Genomic DNA, 24,775 nt, shown 5'->3' with positions numbered 1-24,775 from the left:
GATCGGTTTGCCATTGAAGTAATGCTGCAATTATTTAAAACAGAGGAATACACTGATACGGTATACATTTGTTTCGAGGATAAAGTAAAAATATAAACTAGTAAAACGAGTACCATCTCCTTTTATTAAATTCAATTAATCGAAAAGCTTATTTCATTGAAAAGATTTGAAGTCTTCGGTTAAAATTTCAAAAACATTTTAAAATATTTAATTTAATAAAAGGGAGCAATTTTTATAACATTAACTTTTATCTTTATTTTTCCCCCAACCACTACAGAGGGCTGTCCCTCATCACCACGCTCCTCAGTCCTTAATCTTAGTGACATAACGTGAGATAGTATAGAACCAATGTTTACTCTCTAACATCTCGGTTGACAATGTTCCCAGTCCAGTGTCCAACAGACCCACCGGCAACTTGCATGCCTGACGTTCACCAGCCCAACTGCCACACTCAAAGGTGTCCGTCTCGCCACAGTACGGGCATCCTTCATCGTCCGTCCACTCCCTACCGTACAGGTAAGTTCTAAATGCTTGTCTGGTCAGAAATCGGGTGAGCCAACAGCTTAGCTAACCGAATTTCCTCCCGTACCACGTCCTGATGCATGGAACGGTCGGTGGGTCCACCGGCCCATATGAGAGGCGTTCCAACTGACCTGCCACTCAGTAGTCGCCGCCTCGAATAAGCTTTGACGGTCTACCCCAGCATAGCATACAGTCTTTTCCTGTGGCCAACCAAGTGTTGTAGCGGTACGGTACCGGCAACTACTACAGTTGTGTGCGGCCGGAACCCGCAGAGCAATACGACGTTGTATACCTTCCAACAAGCACCGATATCGCCCGACCTCCAGTGCTTTGTGCCAAACGGGAATACCGTAAAGGAGTATGAAATTTACCACACGGGCATACAGCCGCCGCTTAGACGTTCGTGGTCCTGTCACGTTCCCCGTTAGCCTGCTAAGCCACATCACAACCCTTTCAGCCCGGAGATATATTTCTTTTGCGTGCGTAGTAATTGACCTTAACTTTTTAAATCTTTTTTACTTTCCTAGCATCATAGCTCTGGTGATGCTGCAAGAAGGAAAGTACGGTAACCATCGAGAAATTGGGTATGGTTTTTTGCATTTCTCGATGTTTCATAACTTAAGGACCCCAAAAAAGAAAAGAAAGTTAAGAGGTGGTAATGTTCATACGTATGTATGTACGTGTATTGGCATGTTTGAAGTTTAATATCTTTTGACTGGATAAACCGATTTTGATGAAATTTTATGAAGAGACTAATGTATACGGGTAATTTTTAAGTAAAATTTTGGGGAAATATCTCCGGGAAGTGGAGGTAGATAGTTTTTTTGTGGTCAATTTTCTCAAAATTTTGCAAAGATAACCTCACTTTATATTAAACTCAGTACATGCGTGCATGTTTTCCTTATCATTTTTTTTAAATTTCCCATAATTTCCCTTCCCCAAAAATTGAAAAAGCTAGCTCTTTATTTATTGGATTTTAACGAATTTTTTTTTTTAATGTCTTCCTAGGCAAAGTAGTAGGTCAAGCGACTTCCCAAAAAGATACTTTCGGTGAATAAAGTGGATGGAGGAGCCGAACAAAGTTAAAAATATCGATTTTTTTTTTATATTTCCAAACTTTTTTGGTTTATTTATTATTATTAAAAGTTTAAATAAAAACTTTCAGTAATAATAGTACAATAAAATGTCATCATAATTCACCACCCACTTTCAAAAAATAAATCTTAGACGACCTTTTATTGGTTGTAAATCAAAAGATATACTTGGAAGGTATTTTAAAGGTGAGGGAGATGGTCAATATATCTTACCATTTTTAAAAACATTTTGCTCCAAAATTCCGCCCTTCTCAAAAATCTAAATATGTTATCTCTTTATTTCTTGTATATTTTTTAACTGAATCTTTTTATGTTTTTCTAGGCAAAGTAGAAGTGAGTATGACCCAAATAAAATACTTTTGTGGGAATATTGGTTCGAGGGAAGCAGATCAAAGTTTAAAAATATCCATTTTCTTTTTAATCTTTTAATTACTTTTTTGGTTTATTTTCACGTATAATTATTTTTCCACTATATAAGAATAAATAACCGATGCCAAGAAAGTATTTCAACTTAGTTGTCAACTTCTTTTAAAATACATGAAATTTTATATATTAATAAAACATTAAAAAACGAAGCTTTCAAGAAACAAAAATAAAGTTCCTTTAGTACTGGTTAAAAATAAATGTAATTTGAATATTTTGATAAAATTTGTTGAGAATTAATTTTGAGTCAGCTTACAGAGTAATGTTCGTAGAACCCTAAAAAAATAAAGAAACTCTAAAACCTCAAAAAAGGCATTTTTTTTTTACACACAAAGTATTAAATGATACAAATGCTAAACAGACAGAAACATTTAAAGATCTGAGAAGTATTTATTGATAATTCTTTTACATTATGGCATTTTTACATATTAAGTCAGGTGAATCGTATTTTTTTAATCTGTTTTTAAGTGAAAAAAAAACAAAAAAAAAACATGTAAATACTGTAAGTAACGTGTTTCTACGTATTGTTTTTTTTTATATTTATTCAGCATATCAAGGACATGTCGTATATTCAGTTTCTGCTGAATAATCCTTCTATAATCAGCCTTGAACTACGCTGTATAGAACAATAATTTCAGAGTTCAATTGTTTAAAGCACATTAACACTTCAACAAAGAGAAATTTTTCAAAACTTTTTACAGCTCTGTCAAGAAGGGTTATTCTTTTTTCGGTGTACGTTTATAACACGTATCTATAACTTCAGAGTAACTGCGTTGATTTTCGTAAAATATATCTGAACAAATCATCTTAACTGCACGAGTTAATGTTTGCAAATGAAGAATTGGAAATAAAAACAGTACGGTTAATTGTTCAGGAAATTTTTCCAAACCAAAAATATTTTCAAAAAATTAGCGTATCGAACTAAATTAGGTGACAATATTATGTACTTTTTTCCTTTTTTTGTCTGAGATCTCATGAGAATTTTCCTTGTTTGTTAAACTATTTTTTTTATCTACATTACTCTTGATTCGCAGATAAAATACACAGATATACATACATAAATATACATACTACGCATACTACGCTATATATATACATACGTAAATTATAGATGATTATGGATGAATAGCAAAGTGATATGTGCGAAATAAAATTAAAAATAAATAAATCATTTTTAAATTACATATTAATTCCTAATAACCTGCTTCATAATAACAGAAGAAAAGTAGAGATTATCTTATTTCGCAGTCAAATTTTCCTGTTTTATTTAATTATTAATATCCGGGTTTTCTCAGTAAACCGAAGAAAAACTAAAAACAAAAATACCCTTTCAAATTATCTTTTAACCTTACTCGAATCTACACCTATATGAAACGACTAAAAAATTCCCAGTTATTGGGTATTATCCACGAATTACTAGGTATTTCAGTCAGTAATGGTTAAATTAAAAATAAAATTAAGGATAAAGAAACAAATATTATTACATTAAAAATGGAATGTTTGTTAATTAAAATGCGATTAAATATTTCACACGTAGAGAGCAACTCACATGCAAAGATTACCGAGCGCATTTTTTTTTAACAGCCAAATAGGAGTTTATGTTATAGGATCGTTGTAGTAGTTGTTCCGTGTCATCTACTGTAACAGGTATTTTAAATAATTTGTATTTGTAATACTAGCTATAAATATAGTAATTTTTAATTACTTTTACAAGTTTAGTTGCATTTTCTTATTCAGTTTATTCATAAAACCAAATTTTAATTTTTGTAATTTTTAAAAATATTCATTTCTTTCTTTTTCTTTTTTTATTTGCTTGGTGATATAGTCACATAAGCTTGAAGCTTGTGCGTGGGATATGGAAATGGAATTTTTTAACTATGAAAAATGTCATGCCTGACCGGGATTCGAATTCGGGACCTCCTGATGAAAGGCCGAGACGTCACTACTCCGTCAAGGAGATCGGAATTTCTAACTAAATAGTTATTATTTTGAAAATTATCGATAACATGAAAAACTGTTGCTTAAAATAGGAAGAGAGAATTAGAATTATTAAGCATTTAAAAGGGAATATTTAAATATTTCCACTTTACATGGATGTAAATGCCAACAAGGAATAATAAGATCCACCGGTTTAAAAGTCTGGTCAATAATAAGACTTCTCGATGTAAAAGGATTTAATAATGCTGAAATTCATCGTGTGTAGTGGGACTGTGGTACGTAAAAAATAACGTACTGGGATTTGAATTCAGGATCTTCCAGATGAATGCCCGAAATGTTATTAATATATTCCACCAAAGAGGTTGACAAATAAGTAAAGGAAATGTTGAGCAATGACATCATACATTTATTAAAGGCTGTAAAAATGTTCATAGTTAAAAGAGGAATAAAAGGCCTTGGGTTCAGAAAATGTCTTCGTCGAATTTGCGTTTGCTTAGATTTGTGTTTTCTTTCAGTTTTTTGAAAAAGGTTTTTATAATGAAACGAAAGAGCTAATAGAACAGTGATGAAGGAATAAAATAAGCCTACCTTGTTTTTTTATTCTTATTTTCAAGCGAGTAATTAAGCTTCAAAACCATCGGCAAACATGCACTGAGAAAGACAATTTAATAATTTTTTTATTTTATTATTATTATTATTATTATTATTATTGCTTTCTTTATCATTTTCTATTCAAGGATTGTCAGGAAATGTGAAGATAAATTAATTTTTCATTATTTTAATAGATTAATCAAATTTGAATAGAAATCAAAATTATTAATAATTCAGTTTTTTTTAATACTACTTATTTTATACAGTAAAAAAAATAAACATTAACAAAATTTGTTAAAATTATTTTTATTTAAAAAGTCAAAATGAATGTTCAAATCTTTTTTTGTATTTGTTTTTTTAGTCTTCTCCCGGAACCAGTGAACTCAGAAGCCGAACCCCATGTCGTTCAATAATTACTTTTAACTTCCTTGTACGAAGTAAAGGAAGTATTGTGATCACGAAAAATTTTGGTTTTCAGATTTTAACAGAAATATCTATTTTGATCATCCCTGAATTCATTTTGTTTAGTTTCGGTGCGACGTCTGTACGTACGTGTATGTATGTATCTCGCATAATTCAGAAACGATTAACGTAGGATGATGGAATTTTGGATTTAGGACTGTTGTAACATGTAGTTATGCACCTGCCCTTTTTATTGGAATCAACTGAACCAAAAGTGTCCAAAAAAGGCCAAAATTCAAAAGAAATTGGATTTTGGACTTTTTCATAACTGCAGTATTAAGTCCTCATTGAGCTTTTCAACGATATATCATAAGTGGTACTTATTTTCATCGGTTCCAGAGTTATAGCCAAATGAAATTTTAATTAATGAGATATTTGAATCTTATAAGGGGAAGGCACATCGGTTCGAATCACAGTTCATCTCCTTTTTTTTAATTTAAATATATTGATTTATTAATAATTATTAACCTCTGATTGTAAAAAAAAATGACGATAAATAATAATTCAATAATAACAATAAATAAAAATAAAAATATACCAGTTGTTATTAATGAAATAAAATTCTATGCGCTTTTCATTTAAAGAAAAAAATGTGTATACGTAATTTAGTTTCCAAGATACTCAAAACAAATGCGGAGAAACGATAAGGTTATATAATAAGCGTAACCAAGCAGAAAAAAACAGCGGAACGAGTTCGAACTCACAGACTACGTCAAAAAATAATTTCAGAACTAAGTGGAACGTCTATATGTAGTCCTTCCAGTGTTATACTCGTATTAAATTTAGATATAGTGTAGTGACTCCCGGACCATCACGTCAGTCAGCTCCTGTCAATTTAAATGAAATTATTTCCAATGATATTGTAAATCAAGTCGGTGACAATATGTGCAATTCATCTTTGTCCATTCCAGCACAGGATTACCGCAGTGTTATTACTGTGCAAGCCGAGGTGCATATGTGCAAAATTCTCTTCGGCAATCACCGTATAACCAAAAAAGTTCCGTTAACACCAGCGAAGTGTGTGAAAACGGATATATGACAGCGAATACTTCATTACCTTTTAAACTGCATAAAATTTATATTATTTAATTTAATTTAAGTGTTATTTATTCAAACTTTTATTTATGGTTTTTAATGTCGTCTATCAATCGTTTGACTCAGTTCAAATTTGTTTGAATGCGTAAAAAAATTATTTTTTTAATCACGCCAAAGTACTATAACTTCTTACGTGCGTACATAAGTACACACACACATTTTTTTATTTTATAAATAATAATTTATATGCTGAAGACTGCCAATGTTTAAAAAAAAAAATATCCCCAACAGTTTAAAAATCTTACAAGAAAATTCTACGATTACAATTCTTATTGCTGATATCTCCCCTTTTTTATTATAATTCTTAGTACGTTAAAAAATGTATGATATAAAACAAAATGCAGTTATAAACATTGCAATCTAAGATGACGCAAAAAACATCTAAACCACCTAAGTTGTAAATTAACATTTTTAAAAAGATTTTGAAAAATATAAATAAATAATTGTTATGAAAATTATTCAAACTTGTTTTCTTCTTATTAGTTATGGTTAATGTCACGGTCACGATTTCGCAAGTTGTGTTGAAAAAAATAATAATTTTATTATATCTGTTAATATAACTTTTTTCCAAATATGTAAATTTATTTTTAAAACACTTATTTCTGTAAAGATTAATGCAACAATAATAATAACTACAATTTATCGTGTAATAAAATTTTTAAGCAACCATCAGTAAGTAGAATATCCAACTGACAAATAATAATAAAACATAATTTTTATTTCAAATAAAATATCTAAGCAAGATACAAAAGCCAAAAATATAAATTTCTAAACTATTTCAAGCCAGCAACATTTTACATGTAATATAAAAGAACCGATGCATATTAATTAACAAAAATAATATACTATTCAACAGACATAAAAGGTCATTCATTATATCAATCTGTTTAAAATATACTGCCAATTAAAAAACTCGATCAACATATAGATAAATATATACGTCATTTTAAATTTTCCCCTCATTTTAATGTCGTATATTATGAAGTCGACCTTATCAAAATATAATACCTATTACATTAATCCATTAAAATTAATCCATCACAAACATATTTTCAAGATAACATATATATATATATATATATATATATAAGATACGACACGTTAAGTTAAAATAAAGTCAAATGACAGAACGTGTAATACGCTGAATGTAAATAAAAATAAAACAAACAAATAAAGAATCATAGTGAAAGTGAAAAAATAAATAAAAACAAACAACATTAACAAAATCCACAATGTTAAAAGATAAACCCCATTTAAAGTAAATAAAAACAAAAATACGAGTATTATGATGATTTGTGCATAACAGCAATTAAAAAGTTGAGTAATTAAACTATTACCTTGAATGATAATATTATGCCAGATTACTTGTTCTTGGGTTTATAAATTATATAAAGACATTTAAATTACTCTCAAAATGTTCATCGATAATAAACGCTATTGCTTGCTAATATATTGACAATTTAGTTGAAGACAGAAATATTTTCTGAGGGGTAACAAAAAATTTATTTTCCCTGTAATTATTAGAAGACGTAAATAACAAAGTAAAATGTACTGTTATTTCAGATTTAATTTAATTGATAAGATAAATTTTTGCATTACTGAAAAAAAACAAAAAAAAATTATGTAAATATATATATATATATATATATATATATATATATATATATATATTTTCCTAAATAAATATATATATATATATATTTTTTTTCCTAAATAAAATAATTATTAACATCTATTAAATCAGAAAACATAACTTTATTCGAGTAACAACGTCATAATGTCGGCAGCCCCAATTTTCGTACTAAGCATCCGAGTACAAAAGTCATAATACGAACAGCAAACAGCATCCTAGTTTAGGACATTTTAAAACTGACGAACTCCGAACTCCCGTAAAAGTCCATCGGGGCTATTAGCGAAGGGGGTGACCGGAAGCGTCAAAAGGCGGGTGGCTACTCTTCCACTACGGGCAGACATCATAAAATACGGGAAGACATCATAACATCGTAAATATTCTACAAAATTTTGACAAAATAATAAAATAAAAACGCAAAAGAAAAAGAAAATAATAAAAAAACGACGAAATTGCAAAATACCGTATTTATTCATTATATTCATACCGTATATTACATCAAGGGTGTCAGAAATAACTTTACCTCTAAATCGTCGGCAACTACATCTAGCTTCTTTTTCGTATATTTCGAATTCTCAGTCTGGGCGTCTGTCCATTACCAGTGTCTAGGATATATTCATGAAGCCAGTTTCAGGTGCCGAGGAATTTTCGCTGTTCTGTTCTTTACACGAAAGTATTGAGTTCGATGATGTCTCATAGATTCTGCTGCTGTATAATAGTACTCGTGGGTGGGAAATCTGTGCCCAAGAAGAACTTTATGTTTCCAAAGGGCGTAGAAAAATTATCATAGAGTCGTAACCCACCACTTTAACCGTAAAGCCTGTTTAAACAGCCGAGTAAAAGTTCAGAAGTACCTTGGTGTACTGTTTGATGAAAGGCTGAATTTTAGCAATCATTTTATCAAACAGGGGAGTCTGTTGGGTCCCTTATTGTGAGCGGTGGAATTTCATTCACTTCTGCAGCTGACGTTGCTCAGCGGGTGGTGTCGCATCGTGGCTTATGTTGACGATGGGCACTTACTGGTCGAGTGACGCTCGTGGACGGAGGTTGAAATCCAAGCCACGCAAGCGTGCAGGATAGTCGACCTAGTTTCATCAACGTAACACGACGTTTAGTTCGAAGAAGACCACGATGCTGCTCTTCAAAGACCGTTTGGCTGCGAGGGGGAGAGTAAGCGTATCGATGTCTCGAACACGAAGAATATTCTAAGTCCTCACGGGGACAATTATAAGGGAGATCACTTTTTCTCTTTTTTTTAACTTCCTGTTCGTCCCAGACTAAAACCACCCCGGATCACTACCGATCCGAGCCTCCGCTATCTCCTGACCCCAAATCCAAAAAAACCACAAAAAATACAACACCCCAAAAAAATTTTTGCCAAGCCAAATCCTTCCGTTTCTAGGCGTTTCACGTTTTTTTCTGGATGACGTATTTTGGGACAGGTGTCGGATAGGTCAGAAATGGTGTGAAACGCCTAGGAACCGAAGGATTTGGCCTGACGAAGATTTTTTTGGGTGGGGGGTATTTTTGGGGGTTTTTGGATTTGGTATCAGGAGTCAGCGGAGGCCCGGATCGGTGGAGATCCGGGTCGTTATTGGTCTGGGACGAACAAGAAGTCAGAAAAATTAGAAAAAGTGATCCCCCTTGTAATTGTCCCTGAAGACAATATTTTTCGTGTTCGAGACATCGATACGCCGACTCGCCCCATCGCCCCCAAACGTCCTTGGGGAAGCATCATAGTGGTCTTCTCTGAGCTACACGACGTCTTTTGTTGATGACCCTTAAACAACATAGGATGCTGCAACAAGTAAACATTCAACCCTTTACGCACGGCGATCTCGCCAAGTTCAATCTGCGCAATGTAAGCACCTTACCCATTCAATTTCCGAATTTTAACCATCTAACGATATTCAGTTATGATACATTACGATAGCCCCCTTATAACACGCACAATACTATTTACAGAGTGGTTTATGTTTATGTTTATGTTTAATAAACGATAGGTTGATACAACCTATATATGGTAATAAAACTGATCCTATAACCATATGTTCGGAAAGGTTATTTTCCAACTACGGCCCAATTTTTGTTTTTCAAATATAAATTCATATCTTAAAAACGAATTGAAATATTTTAATAACATTTCGTAAACATGTTTAAAACAATATTTTCCGTGAAAAAATAAATATGAAACCTTTTTCCACAAGAAAATATCAAAATGGTAGCTAGCCATAATACATTTTTTAAATATTGCTATATATGCAAAATTATATAATTTTATTCTGTTTATTAGGAAAGATCTAAATATTTCATAATGAAGATATGATACCTCATTTGTTTAAAAGTGTTTAAAAACAACGACAAGTGAAAGTGTTGTTGTTATAAACACTGTGTTAATAACAACAAGTTATATAGGAGATTTTCAGTGATTTTGTTTGAATTATGAACTAATTAATTCCCTCCATTAAGAAACAAGTAACACTGAAGAAAAAATTTACAACTAAAATATAATATTACTTTTTTCCATTGAAAAAAACGTTGCAATCTGTTTCTCCTGACGATAAGTAAATAATAAATAAATAATATGTTAAAATATCACTTGAAAGAGGACCAGCCAATGATAACCCCCACAAAAAAAAGAGTAAATGGTTATAATAACAGTAAATGTAATACACTCATCACTGGGTTCCATAAATCGTTCAATCTATGTAGCATATGCTCCACACATTCACTTCACAAGTGATGTTTTTTATCAAATAGAAGATCCTCATACACACACACACACATACACACACAAACACACACACACACACACACACACACACACACACACACACAACACACATGAACAGGTATATAAAAAACGAATGAAAAATTTAATACAACATCAATAAAAGGATGACAAAATAAGAGAGTATAGGTAAATGCAAAGCAAGTTTTTTCCAAAAAAACCATGAAAATAGAATATCCTCGACTTACATTACTAAGGTCCAACACAAAAACGCTTTTCAATTATCTAATGTCATCACTGTTGTATATCAGATTCAAAGCAAAAAGATTTACATAACTATTTATTTAGAACTGAAACGGTTAATCTCATCCCAAACATATGGATCCCCAGGTATTTCAGAATTTCTGACGAACCAAGGCGGTTGGGTTACTTTCCTCAATATCTTATTCTGTGACCTTTGGATCACTTTAATATTGCTGTCACTGGTTTCAAGAATGTCTTATATAATCCAATATTAGTAAACAAAATTGTAAGTTTTATTGTTTAAAAATAACCTTATTAAATACTATATTACAGAAATCATACTTTATAAAGAGGTATTTGTAAATGTGTGATTTCTTTAAAAACTAACAACGAATGATTATTTACAATGCATTTTCTAAGTTTCCACTATTCTATTCAATATACTTATATTGAACAGTATACTTATGTAAATAGTTCTCTTAATAGAATATTGCATAATTTCAAATATCTTCATTTGTTAATGATTTTGAATAGTTTCACAACAGGCATCAAAAATATGTTTTCAAAACATCTCTTCATTTTCTTCATTATCAATAAGCCTTGAATATACTTATGGTTGCATGTGAATTCACAAACTAAAATCAATGAGGTATAGCCAAAAATAAGACTCACAATAAAGGTCACATACTAAATTGAATATCATATTTACTAGTAACTTTGAACTGACAGTGACATGTAGTCTGAAATAGATATGTTTTTAATTTAGTTTAATTAGATGTATGAGAAACACAATCAAATTCTGTATAATTAATTTATACTTGTAATTTGTATTACATAATGTTAAATTAGTAAATGTATATAAACTTTTTTTTATACTATTTTCTTTCTTTGTAACCTTTGAAATACAATAAATTAGAATTTATAATTAAATTACATATTTAATATATTTATATTATTCTATTTATTTAATAAATTAGATATTAAATTAGAATGAATTTAAAATACTGAAAATAAATGACTAATATAAATCTTTTTTTCAATTCAATAATACTTTGAAGGACAAAATGTTGTTGACAATTTAGAATTAATTGTACATTAATGTTAGTTTTTATTAATTATATTTAAATTACATGTGTAACAATAAAAATATTTAATTTATTATAAATGTAATAAAAATTCTCTTAATATAGAATAGTATATTTAATTTCTTTTTAAATTAAAAACAATATATAATAATAGAATTCTTTTAATATACAGTCTGCCATATTTCATTACATTATATAGATTATATGATATAGGAGAAATAAAACGAACAAAATTTCATGCTTTTGAAATTTCTAACTACAATAATTTATATGAAATTGACATAAATATTTAGTTATTAGATGATAATCAAATTGATATCAGAAAAAGGATGAAAAAATCCACAGATTAAATTTAGAAGATAAATTGAAAAATAACATATGTAGAGAACATGTACATTATAAAAATGTGTTTGATAATATTCAATAGAATAGACCAGGAATGGATAACCTTTTTAAGGGTGTGTGCCAAATCTCTAACACAAAATTTCTCATGTACCAACCAAACTTTTTTGAGAACATGTAATTTGATATTTGATTTGTAAGTGATAATGTAAATCATGTAACTGTACTGTGACTTTTTTTATGAAAAAGTTTTTTGTGAATATTTTTTATCAACCTGTAAGTATAACTGTAACTGCCATACATATTCATACAACTGTTATTTTTTTCGATTAAGTAATCTTTATTTTTTCCCAGTTATAAATTTGTATGACTAAACAGTAAAAAGGTTTTATAGATAATCTTTTGTTGATTTTAATTTACTTATAAATAATTTATAAAAAAGAAGATATATTTATTTATCTTCAAAACTCATTTAAACAACTGCCAGCCAACCTTTGCCACTTTCAAAAGAAAACATCAGATAAAACTAGAGACAGAAATCTTGTTAAATTTTTTAATATATTATGATCAGTGGAACTTTTGCTGCTGCATCACTGATGGCAGAGATTTTATATCGGGTTTATATTTAGTAACCTTAAGAGCTACAAGGTTAAGAATAACAAGCACTACTAGTTTCATCTTCAGGCTGCTCCTGTTAGGAGACTTAACATAGTTCATCACAAAAAATTCATAAGCAAATGGTACTGAAAATGTGGATAAAAATCATGTTGCAAGGTTTTTTAAACAGACATAATTTTCTGGAATAGTATTCTTAGTCCTTAGTACTTCATTTTCCTTTTCAATAATTTCCAAAATAACTCCAAGATCAACCAATTTCTGCTTTGAAATTGAGCTACTCTGAAATTAAATTAAATGCATTTCAAAATCATTTATATCTGTTCATGAAAACATTTGCAAGTTTATTTCATATTTTATGATTTAATGAATTTTCCCACTCTTCCAGTTCCCTGAATTTTATTTTGGGCAATAACTTTTGAAACATCAAAACTAGCAGCAAATAAATTGGAACAGAGTTTACCTGACATAAAGTTCACAACAATATCAGCCTGTTTTTTGTCTTATTCAGTTTACAAGAAACTCTCTTTGTTTCTCCTCATTTTTGTAGAGCAGAAATTTAAAACAAAAAACCTACAAATGTTTGTAAATGTGGATGAATGAGTTAAAACTTGCAAGGCTGAAGAACAACATGTGAAAGTTGTTTTTGTAACCATTGAACATCACCCAGTCATGGTGGTAAAGAATTTTAAAAAGTATTTTCTTGACGAAAAATCGGTAGCAAGTTATGAGCAGTTAAGGATCCATTTCAAAATACTCACGAAGGACTCTTAACTGCCGAAGAAGAAAACTTCATAGACTTCATGGCAAGTGGCAAAATCAAAAGACAATTTAGTAATAAATCACTCCTTGAATTTTGGACAGGGGTGGATGATGAATTTTCTACATTGAAAACAAGAGCATTTCGTATACTATTACCATTTTCAACCTACCTTTCCGAAACTGGACTTTCTGCAGTTGTTGCTTTGAAGACAAAATATAGATCTCAGCTAAATATAGAAAAAGAACTAAACTGTCTATTTCCAATATAAAATCTTCCTTCGAAAAACTTATAATCTGCAGGTCAGGCCCAAGGGAATCACTAATTATTAAACTTGTTTTTAATTTAGTATTGATAAGTTAATTATTAAATACATTGTGCAGTACTGATACAATTCTATTTATAAGTCTACTACTGTTTATAAGTGTAGTGTGTAAGAGTAAATGTGTCTTTCATTATTTGTTATGTAAAATGTATTTTGTTTTGCATTTCTTTCAGTAAATTAATACATTTTTTAATAACATTTTCTTTTCAATATCCTCATGCCCCACATTTAGTATTACCACGCCCTTCTAGGGGGAGCCCGACCCACAGGTTGAAAAACACTGCCTTACAGTGGTTCTGGAGGCTAAACAGGAAGAAAAAACTACACAAGAATGTATTTGTACTCAGTTGCGGCGGTTGGCATCGTTTTGTTGTAACCAGGCATTATTTATTTCAAGTATTATGAGTTGATCGATGAAGATGATTACAAAATTATAAAAAAAACTTCACTATTAATCTTTTATAAGAAAGGAAAGTCCATAATAAGAATTTTGTAACTGTTTCTTCATTTTGAAGTACATAATAAAGTGTAACGTTTTTGAATTTATTTTATTACTACAATGTATTTTTTAATTGTATATTTGTTCAGTAATGTATTCTGCTTACTTACATTGAACCGTTCCAAACACTTCACTCACCCACCGGGTTGGTCTGGTGGTGATCGTGACTTCGCATCAGCTGATTTGGAAGTCGAGAGTTTCAACATTCAAATCCTAGTAAAGGCAGTTACTTTTATACGGATTTGAATACAAGATCATGGATACCGGTGTTCTTTGGTGGTTGGGTTTCAATTAAACACACATCTCAGAAATGGTCGACCAGAGGCTATATAAGACTATACACTACATATCATCCCATTCATCCTTTGAAGTAATACCTGACGGTGATTCCCGGAAGCTAAACAGGGAAAATATCTTTTACTTACAATCAGTAGTTCAAAAACTGTACACCGGATCTACTAAAGATGCAGAAAATTAAACGAGGTAAGTATAGCCACTGATATTAAGAATAGTTGTGCTAACATCTGTTACAGCTCTTCATTTATAACGTTTATAATCACATACTTAATAAATTATCATGGTTAGCGCGATGATAAATAGCATACTCATCTCACAGAAAAAATAATATAAAATACTTGTACAAAAAGAACAGTAATATTTATAAATGAAACGAAATTACACTATTTAATTAATTTTTGAAAAGAATAAATTAAATGAAATGAATGTACGTCTTAAAATTATTGTAATAATTTATTAAAATTACAGATTAATCATAGTTTTATAATTTCATGGACATTTAACAGAATAGCTTACGTAATAGATTTCAAAAGGTAAAAAGTAAGTGTAATTACTTTAATTAATAATATATGAAAATCTTAATTAAAAGAACCAAACAAATTACCAAATTTGATAAAATCATGGGATCTCAGCCAAAAATAGTAAGAATATTTACAAAAAAAATAAAATAATTGTAATTATCAACGTAATTTAATATTTGCATTAAAAAACCAACTAATGTACTTATTATATTTTTAATGAAAAACAAAATTTATATAATATTAATTTTAAATTTTAATGAATTACAATAAAAAATGATAATTAATTTTCACACCGATATGATTTTTTAACTCTACATCCTTTTGAATTCCCTTGAAATCGGATTTCATTTCATGAATTTAAATAAATAAATAAACTAATTAATTACATGTATTTTTTTTTTCATTTACACATTAATAAAAACTTCAGAATAAAAAAAAGTTATAAAAAATAAATTTGAACTCGAAAATGAAATTTAGGTTTCGTGCTGAAAACTAAAAATTATTATAAAAATACCATCTTTCAAAACTTTTGAAGAATTTTTAAATGGGTATTTCCGTGCCAGAAATAAAAAGTGTTCCTTCGATAAATAAAAGTATTTGAAAAGAGTCAAAGTTACTTGAGACGAGCAAGAAGATAGATAATTAGTGTAATATATATATACATATTTCTTCTCAGCGATCTGAAAAATCAAACAGGCATACGTTTTCCTCAGCGAAAAAGGTCCAGGGATGCGAATAGGCCCAAATATTCATAAGACTGGACGGTCCGATAGTTTGTGATCCGACGACCTAGCGTGCGGTCATCCGAGAGCGTTGCTTGTTTCCGAGCTTGGATCGTAGGTGGACTTAACCGCAAGTCAGAGATTTCGGAAAAAGGAGTATCCTAAGAGAATTAGATGGGACATAAAATGATTTTCGGTCCCATGTATTTTTATATGACATAAATGTCAGGAAAAGATTTTTGAAAGTATATGTTTGGAGTGTCGCTTTATATGGAAGTGAAACTTGGACGATCGGAGTATCTGAGAAGAAAAGATTAGAAGCTTTTGAAATGTGGTGCTATAGGAGAATGTTAAAAATCAGACGGGTGGATAAAGTGACAAATGAAGAGGTATTGCGACAAATATATGAAGAAAGAAGCATTTGGAAAAATATAGTTAAAAGATGAGACAGACTTATAGGCCACATACTAAGGCATCCTGGAATAGTCGCTTTAATATTGGAAGGACAGGTAGAAGGAAAAAATTGTGTAGGCAGGCCACGTTTGGAATGTGTAAAACAAATTGTTAGGGATGTAGGATGTAGAGGGTATACTGAAATGAAACGACTAGCACTAGATAGGGAATCTTGGAGAGCTGCATCAAACCAGTCAAATGACTGAAGACAAAAAAAAAAATTATTAAGATTTTTTTATAACTAGTCGGTCAGGGCTCCATCGCCCAATGACCCCAACTGCGTTCATCACCATAGAAGCATAATAATAAAGAACAATCGAAGCCCGTCAATTTATAAAAACTATTAATGTAATGAAATTTTTTCATAGCAACAATTTGGTCAGCAATGAACTCCACATTTTGAGTGACCAATATATAAGCAGGTTACAGAATAGTCGGCCTCCATCTGAAAAATGAGTAAAATAGTGTATCCGTCCTTCGAACGGGTAAAAAGATATTTTTCACTGTTCTTAAAGTTGTCCGACAAACATCACGAGGAGGTGAATGTACTTAGTTACTCATTTTTTATTTTATATTTTTTAGTTAAGTAACCGGAGACAGTTGCAACCAGTCACGTCGCGCATACAGTTACAGTGGTAATGGTTATGCTGGTTGAGGTGCTACCCCGTACACCGTCGCACTTTTAATGCTACTTTTATCGATTGAAAGAGATGGAGAAAAAGAAACACAGACTTTTTCTCTAGAAATTTTAATTTAAAATCTGCAAATAGTTTCTTAATTCGATTTGATCAGCAGTTTAGCAATATTAAAGTTGAATATCGGCAAGGAAGATAATCCGATTTTTACCGAAAATCATTAAAATAACCACCATCTTGAAACGGTGTAACATTTTGGAATGGCAATAGTCATATGTTCTTTCCAGATATAATAACTAAGTTCACGGAAAATTTTAGCCCAAAAGGTGAGTGTTTTTTGTGTGAAGGAGAAACAGATTCACAGCCACCACTAAATTTATATATACGAGTATATTATAAATTACAATTAAATGTAATTATATTTTTGAATTTTATACATATATATATATATATATATATATATATATATAAAATTAAATAACAGCAATAGTCGACTTCCGCGGGATCCCGCAACAACAGTCGGCACACAATCCTATAATACATGTTGGTAATCATTATTGCCATCTGCTACATATGGTTCATTAGATGATTATTAAGCGTTTCTAAATTTTTAAGTTTTTTTTCTTTAGCCTCCGGTAATTAACATTCAGATAATACTTCAGAGGATTAATGTGGATGATATGTAAGAGTGTAAATAAAGTGTAATCTTGTACAGTCTCAATTCCACCTTTCCTGAGATGTGTGATTAATTGAAACCCAAACCAACAAAGTACACCGGTATCCACGACCTAGTATTCAAATCCGTGTAAAAATAATTGACTTTACTAGGACCTGAACGCTGGAACTCTCCACTTCCAAATCAGCTTGTTTAGGAAGACGCGTTCACCACTAGACCAACCCGGTGAGTTGGTCTGAGCTAAAAGACTAAGTCCCGGCGGGGCCGTCCCTCCGGGGTTTTTTTCCGAGAGGTAGGGGGAAAAAAACATTTTTTTCTTAATTTTATGTTATTTGTTTGATGTAATTATAGAATTGTGAACCGACTGATGATGCGGGATCCCGCGAAAGTAGACAATTGATATTAGTTTTCAGGTAATTTCATAAAAAAAGCTACCTATTGTAACGGGTACCATGATTCAACTTCAGGAAAATTTCTCTTCGCGTTTCACATCCCCCAGACTCCAGAACCACCGTCAGTTCAAAGGTTTATATATATATATATATATATATATGAACCTTATACTTAAATTCCTTGTGGACACGAAAACTGCCGTAATTTGCGCCAATCACTTTCAAATTTTTCCTTAAAAATAAGTCGTCCCAATATCTCGGTCAAGTGTGTTAACTGCCAAAATCGTACAATGAGGAGTGGAAATGGGTTTTTTTTCGAAAAAACAAAATATCGTAATAACTTTCTTATTAAGTAAAATATCGAATTCGTTTAAAGTTCCTACTATTCTTTGGACAAGGACCTAAAACCTAAGTAAATTTTTTTTATATCACCAACTATTGGCCCAGGGGGTTGAAAAAATGGGGTTTCGAAGACAAAAAAGAAACATACCTCCCTTAATAGGCAAGTATCGAATCGCTTTAAAATGGTCGTTACCTAAAACATTACCTAAAACTTTTTGTCTGAAACAATTGTTGATATGATCAACCCTTACGGCAAGGTATGAACAAAGTGTTGCTGGAATTGTAAAAAGATGGGGGGGCTTGTATGCCAAACATGTGAAAATTTTTTCAGATGTAACCATTGTCGTATTGAGTAAATTTGAAGTTTTTTTAACGTTAAGATGGAATTTTTTTTATCCCCTACTTACCACCGATGAAATCTATCTCCGCTTTCCGACGTGCGAAAGGGAGTTTTTTTTTTAGGTTTTTTCTGTTACCGTGTTTTGGTAGTTAAGTTATTATTTTTTTGAATTCAATTAGTACAGTGGTCAATAAGTTGATGAATTATTTGAATTTTCTAAAATAAATATAAATATTAAAACGTTTTGATCAGTATTTTTGTTAAAATATGGTGTACGTATATGTAACTGTAAAAGACCGAAATTAGAGAATGTCAATATTCTTCGGTAAATGTCAATACATACCAAATATGTTGGTGAAAACCCGAAAAATTTGCTTACTCGGAACTTCACCGGTATATGTCGACAAATAAAGGTAAGCTTTCGTGAGGTTCAAAACGATAACTAGAAATTAATAAAAAAATCATTCAGTGACAATTTCTAAAGTAAATAGATTACGAGAAACCCTCGCAAAAAAGGAAGTTTAACTATAAGGCAAACATAACTTACGTTTGCTTTGTTCGCTAACCTCGTCTAATTAACGCTAGCTATACAAATTATATATGTTATTCTCCAACATTGGAGGCGATTAATGGAATAACCGTATTCAGCATGCACCGATGGGGAAAGTTGAATAAAAATATATTTATAAAAAACTGAATAAAGAGCAAACCATCTGACCATTTATTCATATCGTTATCATATATTATCCTTACAGTTAAGATATTCTGTATATCCTAATTGGCCCTTTCACGTTATAAAATGCTGAAAATTTGATGAAATTTTTATTTTTATAAATGAGATGAATTTAATTAATCGCCTTCAATGTTTGGGTCATCCAAATTTGGCTCAAATAGTACTACGTATGAGGCATTGATCATATTAATCTTTCTCAAAATTCGTTAAGGAAAGGGAGAATATCGTGAAAAAACCAATTTCGATTTTCTTCAGAGGTGTTTTAGAGAAAGCTTTATTAAACCAACTTTGTTACCTACAATTCATATATAAATAATCTAAAAAAAGTTTTCAAAAAATTGAAATGAGAATATACGTTTTTTGCTCATCACCCTTGCCTTTGAAATTTTTTTCAATGATTTTTTTGAAAGATGATACTTCATATATATAAATAGAGCTATCCAGTATTATCTACAGTTTTTTTATGTTTTTTTAATTATAGACATCGAACTTAAAATTGCAGAAAAGATTTTTTGAAAGTTTTATTTCTTTTAGTTTAGCTTTACTGAAGGAGATGTTTAGAAAAAAACTTTACTTTTGTAAATTTATTACGCTTAATCTATATATGAATATATTTAGAAAAATGTTTCTTAAAATTTATTCCACACCTCTAAAAAATATATATTCTGTTTTTAGTTTGCTTTTTTAATGAAACTCTTTTACTTTAGTTCTTATTTATTAAAAATAATATTTCTTTAAAATTTGTCTCTATCACTTTAAGAGCAGTTAAAATTTACGTATTTTTTAGCCCTATAATATACTTCGAAACCAAAATAAGAAGACATTTTTTTCATGAAGGTTATAATTTATTTTTTCAGTAATTTTAAGCAATTCTTTTTTATTTTATTTTTATTTTTTTGTTAAGAATCACTGTTTTATAAAAACGTTTTTACTAAATTTTCCCAACAGAGTAAGGAAGCCCCCAAAATTAAAAATTATTTTACTTGAAATTCTGATGCTTAAATTTTATTTTGGTAATTATTATTACCAATAAAAAAAGCCCCATTGGTAAAGAAGCTTGAAAATTTTTAAAAATTCTGAAAAATTTTTTTATTACTTATATTTAAACGTTTATTATGAAAATAAAAATAACACATTTAATGATTGAATTGCAAAGAATTTTCGGCTTCACCGAAAAGGTTCTGGAATGAAAAGGCTGAGCTAGATATTGTATGACTTGTTTTGTTTTGTTTGGTTTATGACTTTTTGTTTTGTTTATTAAGCTGAAAGTTATGTAAGTTATTGTAACATTCTTTAAAGAAAAATCAATTGTAAATTCCCCTGAAAATAAAAATTCTAATTTATATTAATATAACATATGATTTAAAAAACATACCCACACATACGCAGAAGCATGCGCATGCATGAAACCAGATACTAGACGTTTTTTTAAACATCACATGTCTTCGTTGTACCTTCGAATATCAAGTGTATACTACATAAAATGAAACTGATTGATTGATTAATTCATTAAATCGTTATTTGAACGTTGGAATTTAAAACTAGTTGTTCCACTTTCGAAAATAAACTTATTATATAATTAACCTCTACTTTTGTGATCTTTCAACGAAATCTTATTTCAGAAGGAAAGAATGAGAGAGAAAGTGAATGGAGAGAAGATAAACAGGCTAAATAAAGAAAAGTAGTATAACAAGGTACTAATAATTATCAATGAGAAAAGAAGACCTCGATTACATTTTTAATCATAATACTAACTACTAACAGAAAGTTAAAAAATTATATAAACTAAATGTATCCCCACAAAACATATCCTTTGTGTATGTAAGTGTTATTTATTTATTTTCTTTTAAGCAGTTATATAATACTTTTGTTATTAACGTCTACGTAATACCAAGGTATATTAGACGTAAAATAAAAAACAAAAAATCGTAAACGAAATTTCTAGATATTAAATTACGTTCATAAAAAGATGGAACAACAAATAAAAAGTGCATCTGACACGAGAGAAAATGACAAATAGTTTAGTTTTGTTAGGATCTGTTAATTCATTACGTAATTTTTTGTGCGTCAGGTATAGATTTTTATCGAATATACAGTACTGGAATGATCACAATAATACATGTCTAATTACTGCGCAGTTATTGGAATTATACGGCGTAATTTATACTATCTGTGTGCGCGAAATTAAAATGTGTTGTCAGAACAGGTTCTCAGCAAATAAATGACAACAAAAAATGTAGTATCGCAATAAGTAAGGCAGTCTTGTTCGAAATTAATATAGTTTCACACAGAATTGGTGATCCGATTAATTTAATTCAAAAAAATGTTTAATTATTATTTTTATACTTATTTTTTCAAGTATACATCGAGTGAAAACAAAAAAAAGGCTCTTGCGCATAACTGTACAAGATTTATTTTATTCTGTATAGTAATTTTTGTGCAGGAAATACGCAAATCATAAATTAAATGAGAAAACTAAAAGAGATATATAACTTTTTATCTAATATTAAAATATATTTTCTGTTTATAAGAAAATTCAATTTTTATAACCGTAATTTGATTAAATAATTAAAAATAATGAGTAAACCCTGCAAACAAGCATTAAGTTTAAACTCGCTCGTGAATGTGATTTACTGCATAAGTGTGTATGAAAAATACACCACTGCAAAGTCTGTTGTTGACCTTAATTTGAGCGTAACTGCAGAATGGACTCGATTAACCTTCATCAAATTTTCAGATGCACAACTTCAGATACATTACTACAGCACATCTATATTTCAGTAAAATTGATCGTGCAGCTTTGTAGATTTTCGAGTCGCAGAATTTTATATATGAATGGCATTTTCGTAATCCTAATACTTCAACGTAAATAAAATTAATTTTTCATCCCCCAGTACCACCACGAGACCGGAAAAAATAACTCAAATAGAGGTTACGTTGTCTGTTGTAAAGTTTAAATTAAGCGTAACTCAGGAACGACTCAATCAAATTCGACAAATTTTCAGATGCACAACTTCAGAGACATTATTACAGCATATCTAAATTTCAGTGAAATTGATCTAACAGTTCTGGAGATTTTTGAGCCGTATATAAGGAAGTTACATTTAAAGTGAATGGTATTTTCGTACTCCTCATACCTCAAAACGTAAAGAAAATTCAATTATATCCCCCAATTTCACTGTGCGACAAAAAGTAATACCGTACTTTTTTTCAAAAAGTCGGTGAAAAATGCTTTGGAAGGGAAACCCTCACTGAATAGTTTACATCAAGATTAACTTCTCGATCTCAAAGTTCTGGTTACTGATCTTGTTATAAATAAACATTAAAATAAAATTGAAGAGAAAAACTCTAGAACCGTTTAAACAAACAGAAAACCTGCAAAATAACCCTGACGCTTCGCCTTGAGTAGCCGTAGAAGTTTTAAATATTATTGACTTAATTATGCAATATTTAAAGTACAATTGCTAAAATGATCAACACGTACAGAAAAAAACTTTGGGTTCGATTTGATTCCCTTGATCAAAGATGATGATAAAAACCTCTTCCATTCAGCCCCCTGTTTGAGATTTAAAAGTTTATTTATTGAAGTATTAATATACTTTAATAATTTGGCTACGATTTGGTGCAATATTATTCAAAAAAACTAAAAATAAAATTATAATTTACTAAAAAAAAAAAAAAAAATGAGTACCGAGATGCTCCCAATGAGATGAGGATGATATGTATGACTTGTAAATAAGGTGTGGTCTTGTGCAGACTCAGGCCGACTATTCCTGAGACGTGAAGTTAATTGAACCCCAATTTCAGTGGTTGGGGGCACGAATAGCATGTGCCTATTCCTCGGTGTCAACTGAAGCACATTTTGTAATTACTGAGGTGTTTTACGTAATTTTATGTACTTTTAAAATGCGTATTGTAATTTAATATGCATTATTCCTTTGCGTATATGTATTTTATGCGTATTTGTAATAGGTTTGGTGAAGCATCTGATAATCTAATATTAATCGAAAATTTAATTTAGAATCGTATTATTTTTGGATTTTCTAGTTAAATTTTATTAAATTCTTCTGGAATTTCTATTTAATTTTAGGTACTAAAAGTCTAAAATTCTCTTCTTCCAACACACTTATTTTCTCTATTTGATCCATTAAGAAATAATTTTTATTGAATCATACTTAGGTATTGTCTAAGTAGACTTCTCTGAAAATTAAGTAAATATACCAACAACTCGGTTTTCCTAATGATCAATACATTTCACCAAAGATTTCAATTAGAAGTGAATAGGAACGTACGTGCACGAATCATACAAAAACCAATAAAAGAAGAACAGAAAACGTCACTTCAGGTCATACTACCGTTTGGTAATATCTTATGTTCTATATATGGAAAACACGCGTAAAAGAGGGCCGGTTTTTTCCTTAATCGCAATGATAAATTTCAATGTCACATCGTTGCTGTATTACGCAGGAAATGAGTATTTAAAAACCGTGATTTAGATAAATTGTATAAACTATACGATTAATAATACAAAAAAATTAAATCATAATTGAAATACTAAGAAAATAAACATATCATTTTCTTTAATAATAAATAAAAACGTCTACAGACATTAATTTATTTTTTTAATAATCTACCTATCTATTTAATAATAAAGAAAATTATATACAATTACTTACGAATATTTAGAAAATACGTATTCCGGATTGTACGTAATCCAGGTCATGCACGGCGTTTTTCGTGCGCTATAAAATATCCACTTCGAGCAAACGTTTTCAGCTGATGTGGTAATTATGAAAAAAAATAATGTATAAAAACCGAAATTAAACACGTTAGTCTAATTTACAATTATTAAAAAAATAAAACTCAATGAAAAAAATTAAAAACGACAATAAAAATAAATCTGTAAATATTTATGTACATTTTTAAACGAAATTGTAAAATAAAGCTAAAGATTAATCCAAACAATACTTATAAATACAAAAGATATTAACCGAATTCTACAACGATTAGAACCGTACAATCATTTTCGTTCAAAGGATTGATTATTGAATAGAGAAAATTTTATCAGTGAAATTTAGATATTATTTCGATAAATCGATTGTAAACGATTAATAACCGATATTATAAAAACTTCTTCCGTAAACGAAGATAATAAAAATTAATTTTTCAATAATAATTATTATTATCATCATTATTATTATATCTAACTATTAATGTTTCTCAGTAATTTAAATCGCTTTCAATAAAGTAACCGATAAATTAACACCAGTTAATCAGGTGATTTCAAGAACTTTGAAAAATAAATTTTG

General features: G+C 29.9%; 1 protein-coding gene across 1 annotated transcript in view; it reads right to left on the bottom strand.

The window, feature by feature from the left end:
• The window catches only part of LOC142331493 (uncharacterized), a 138,769-nt gene extending 114,301 nt beyond the window's left edge, over positions 1–24,468 (bottom strand). The window contains exon 1 of the mRNA XM_075377440.1: positions 24,143–24,468. Within this exon, the coding sequence (XP_075233555.1) occupies positions 24,143–24,189 (47 nt within the window). The 5' untranslated portion in view covers positions 24,190–24,468. The remainder of the gene's footprint in view (positions 1–24,142) is intronic.
• Between the last annotated feature and the right edge of the window lie 307 nt (positions 24,469–24,775).

The sequence above is a fragment of the Lycorma delicatula genome, chromosome 10, assembly GCF_047948215.1.
Source record: "Lycorma delicatula isolate Av1 chromosome 10, ASM4794821v1, whole genome shotgun sequence".
Classification (NCBI taxonomy): domain Eukaryota; kingdom Metazoa; phylum Arthropoda; class Insecta; order Hemiptera; family Fulgoridae; genus Lycorma; species Lycorma delicatula.
The sequence above is the reverse complement of the archived record's forward strand: the minus strand, read 5'-3'. Positions and strand labels throughout refer to the sequence as shown.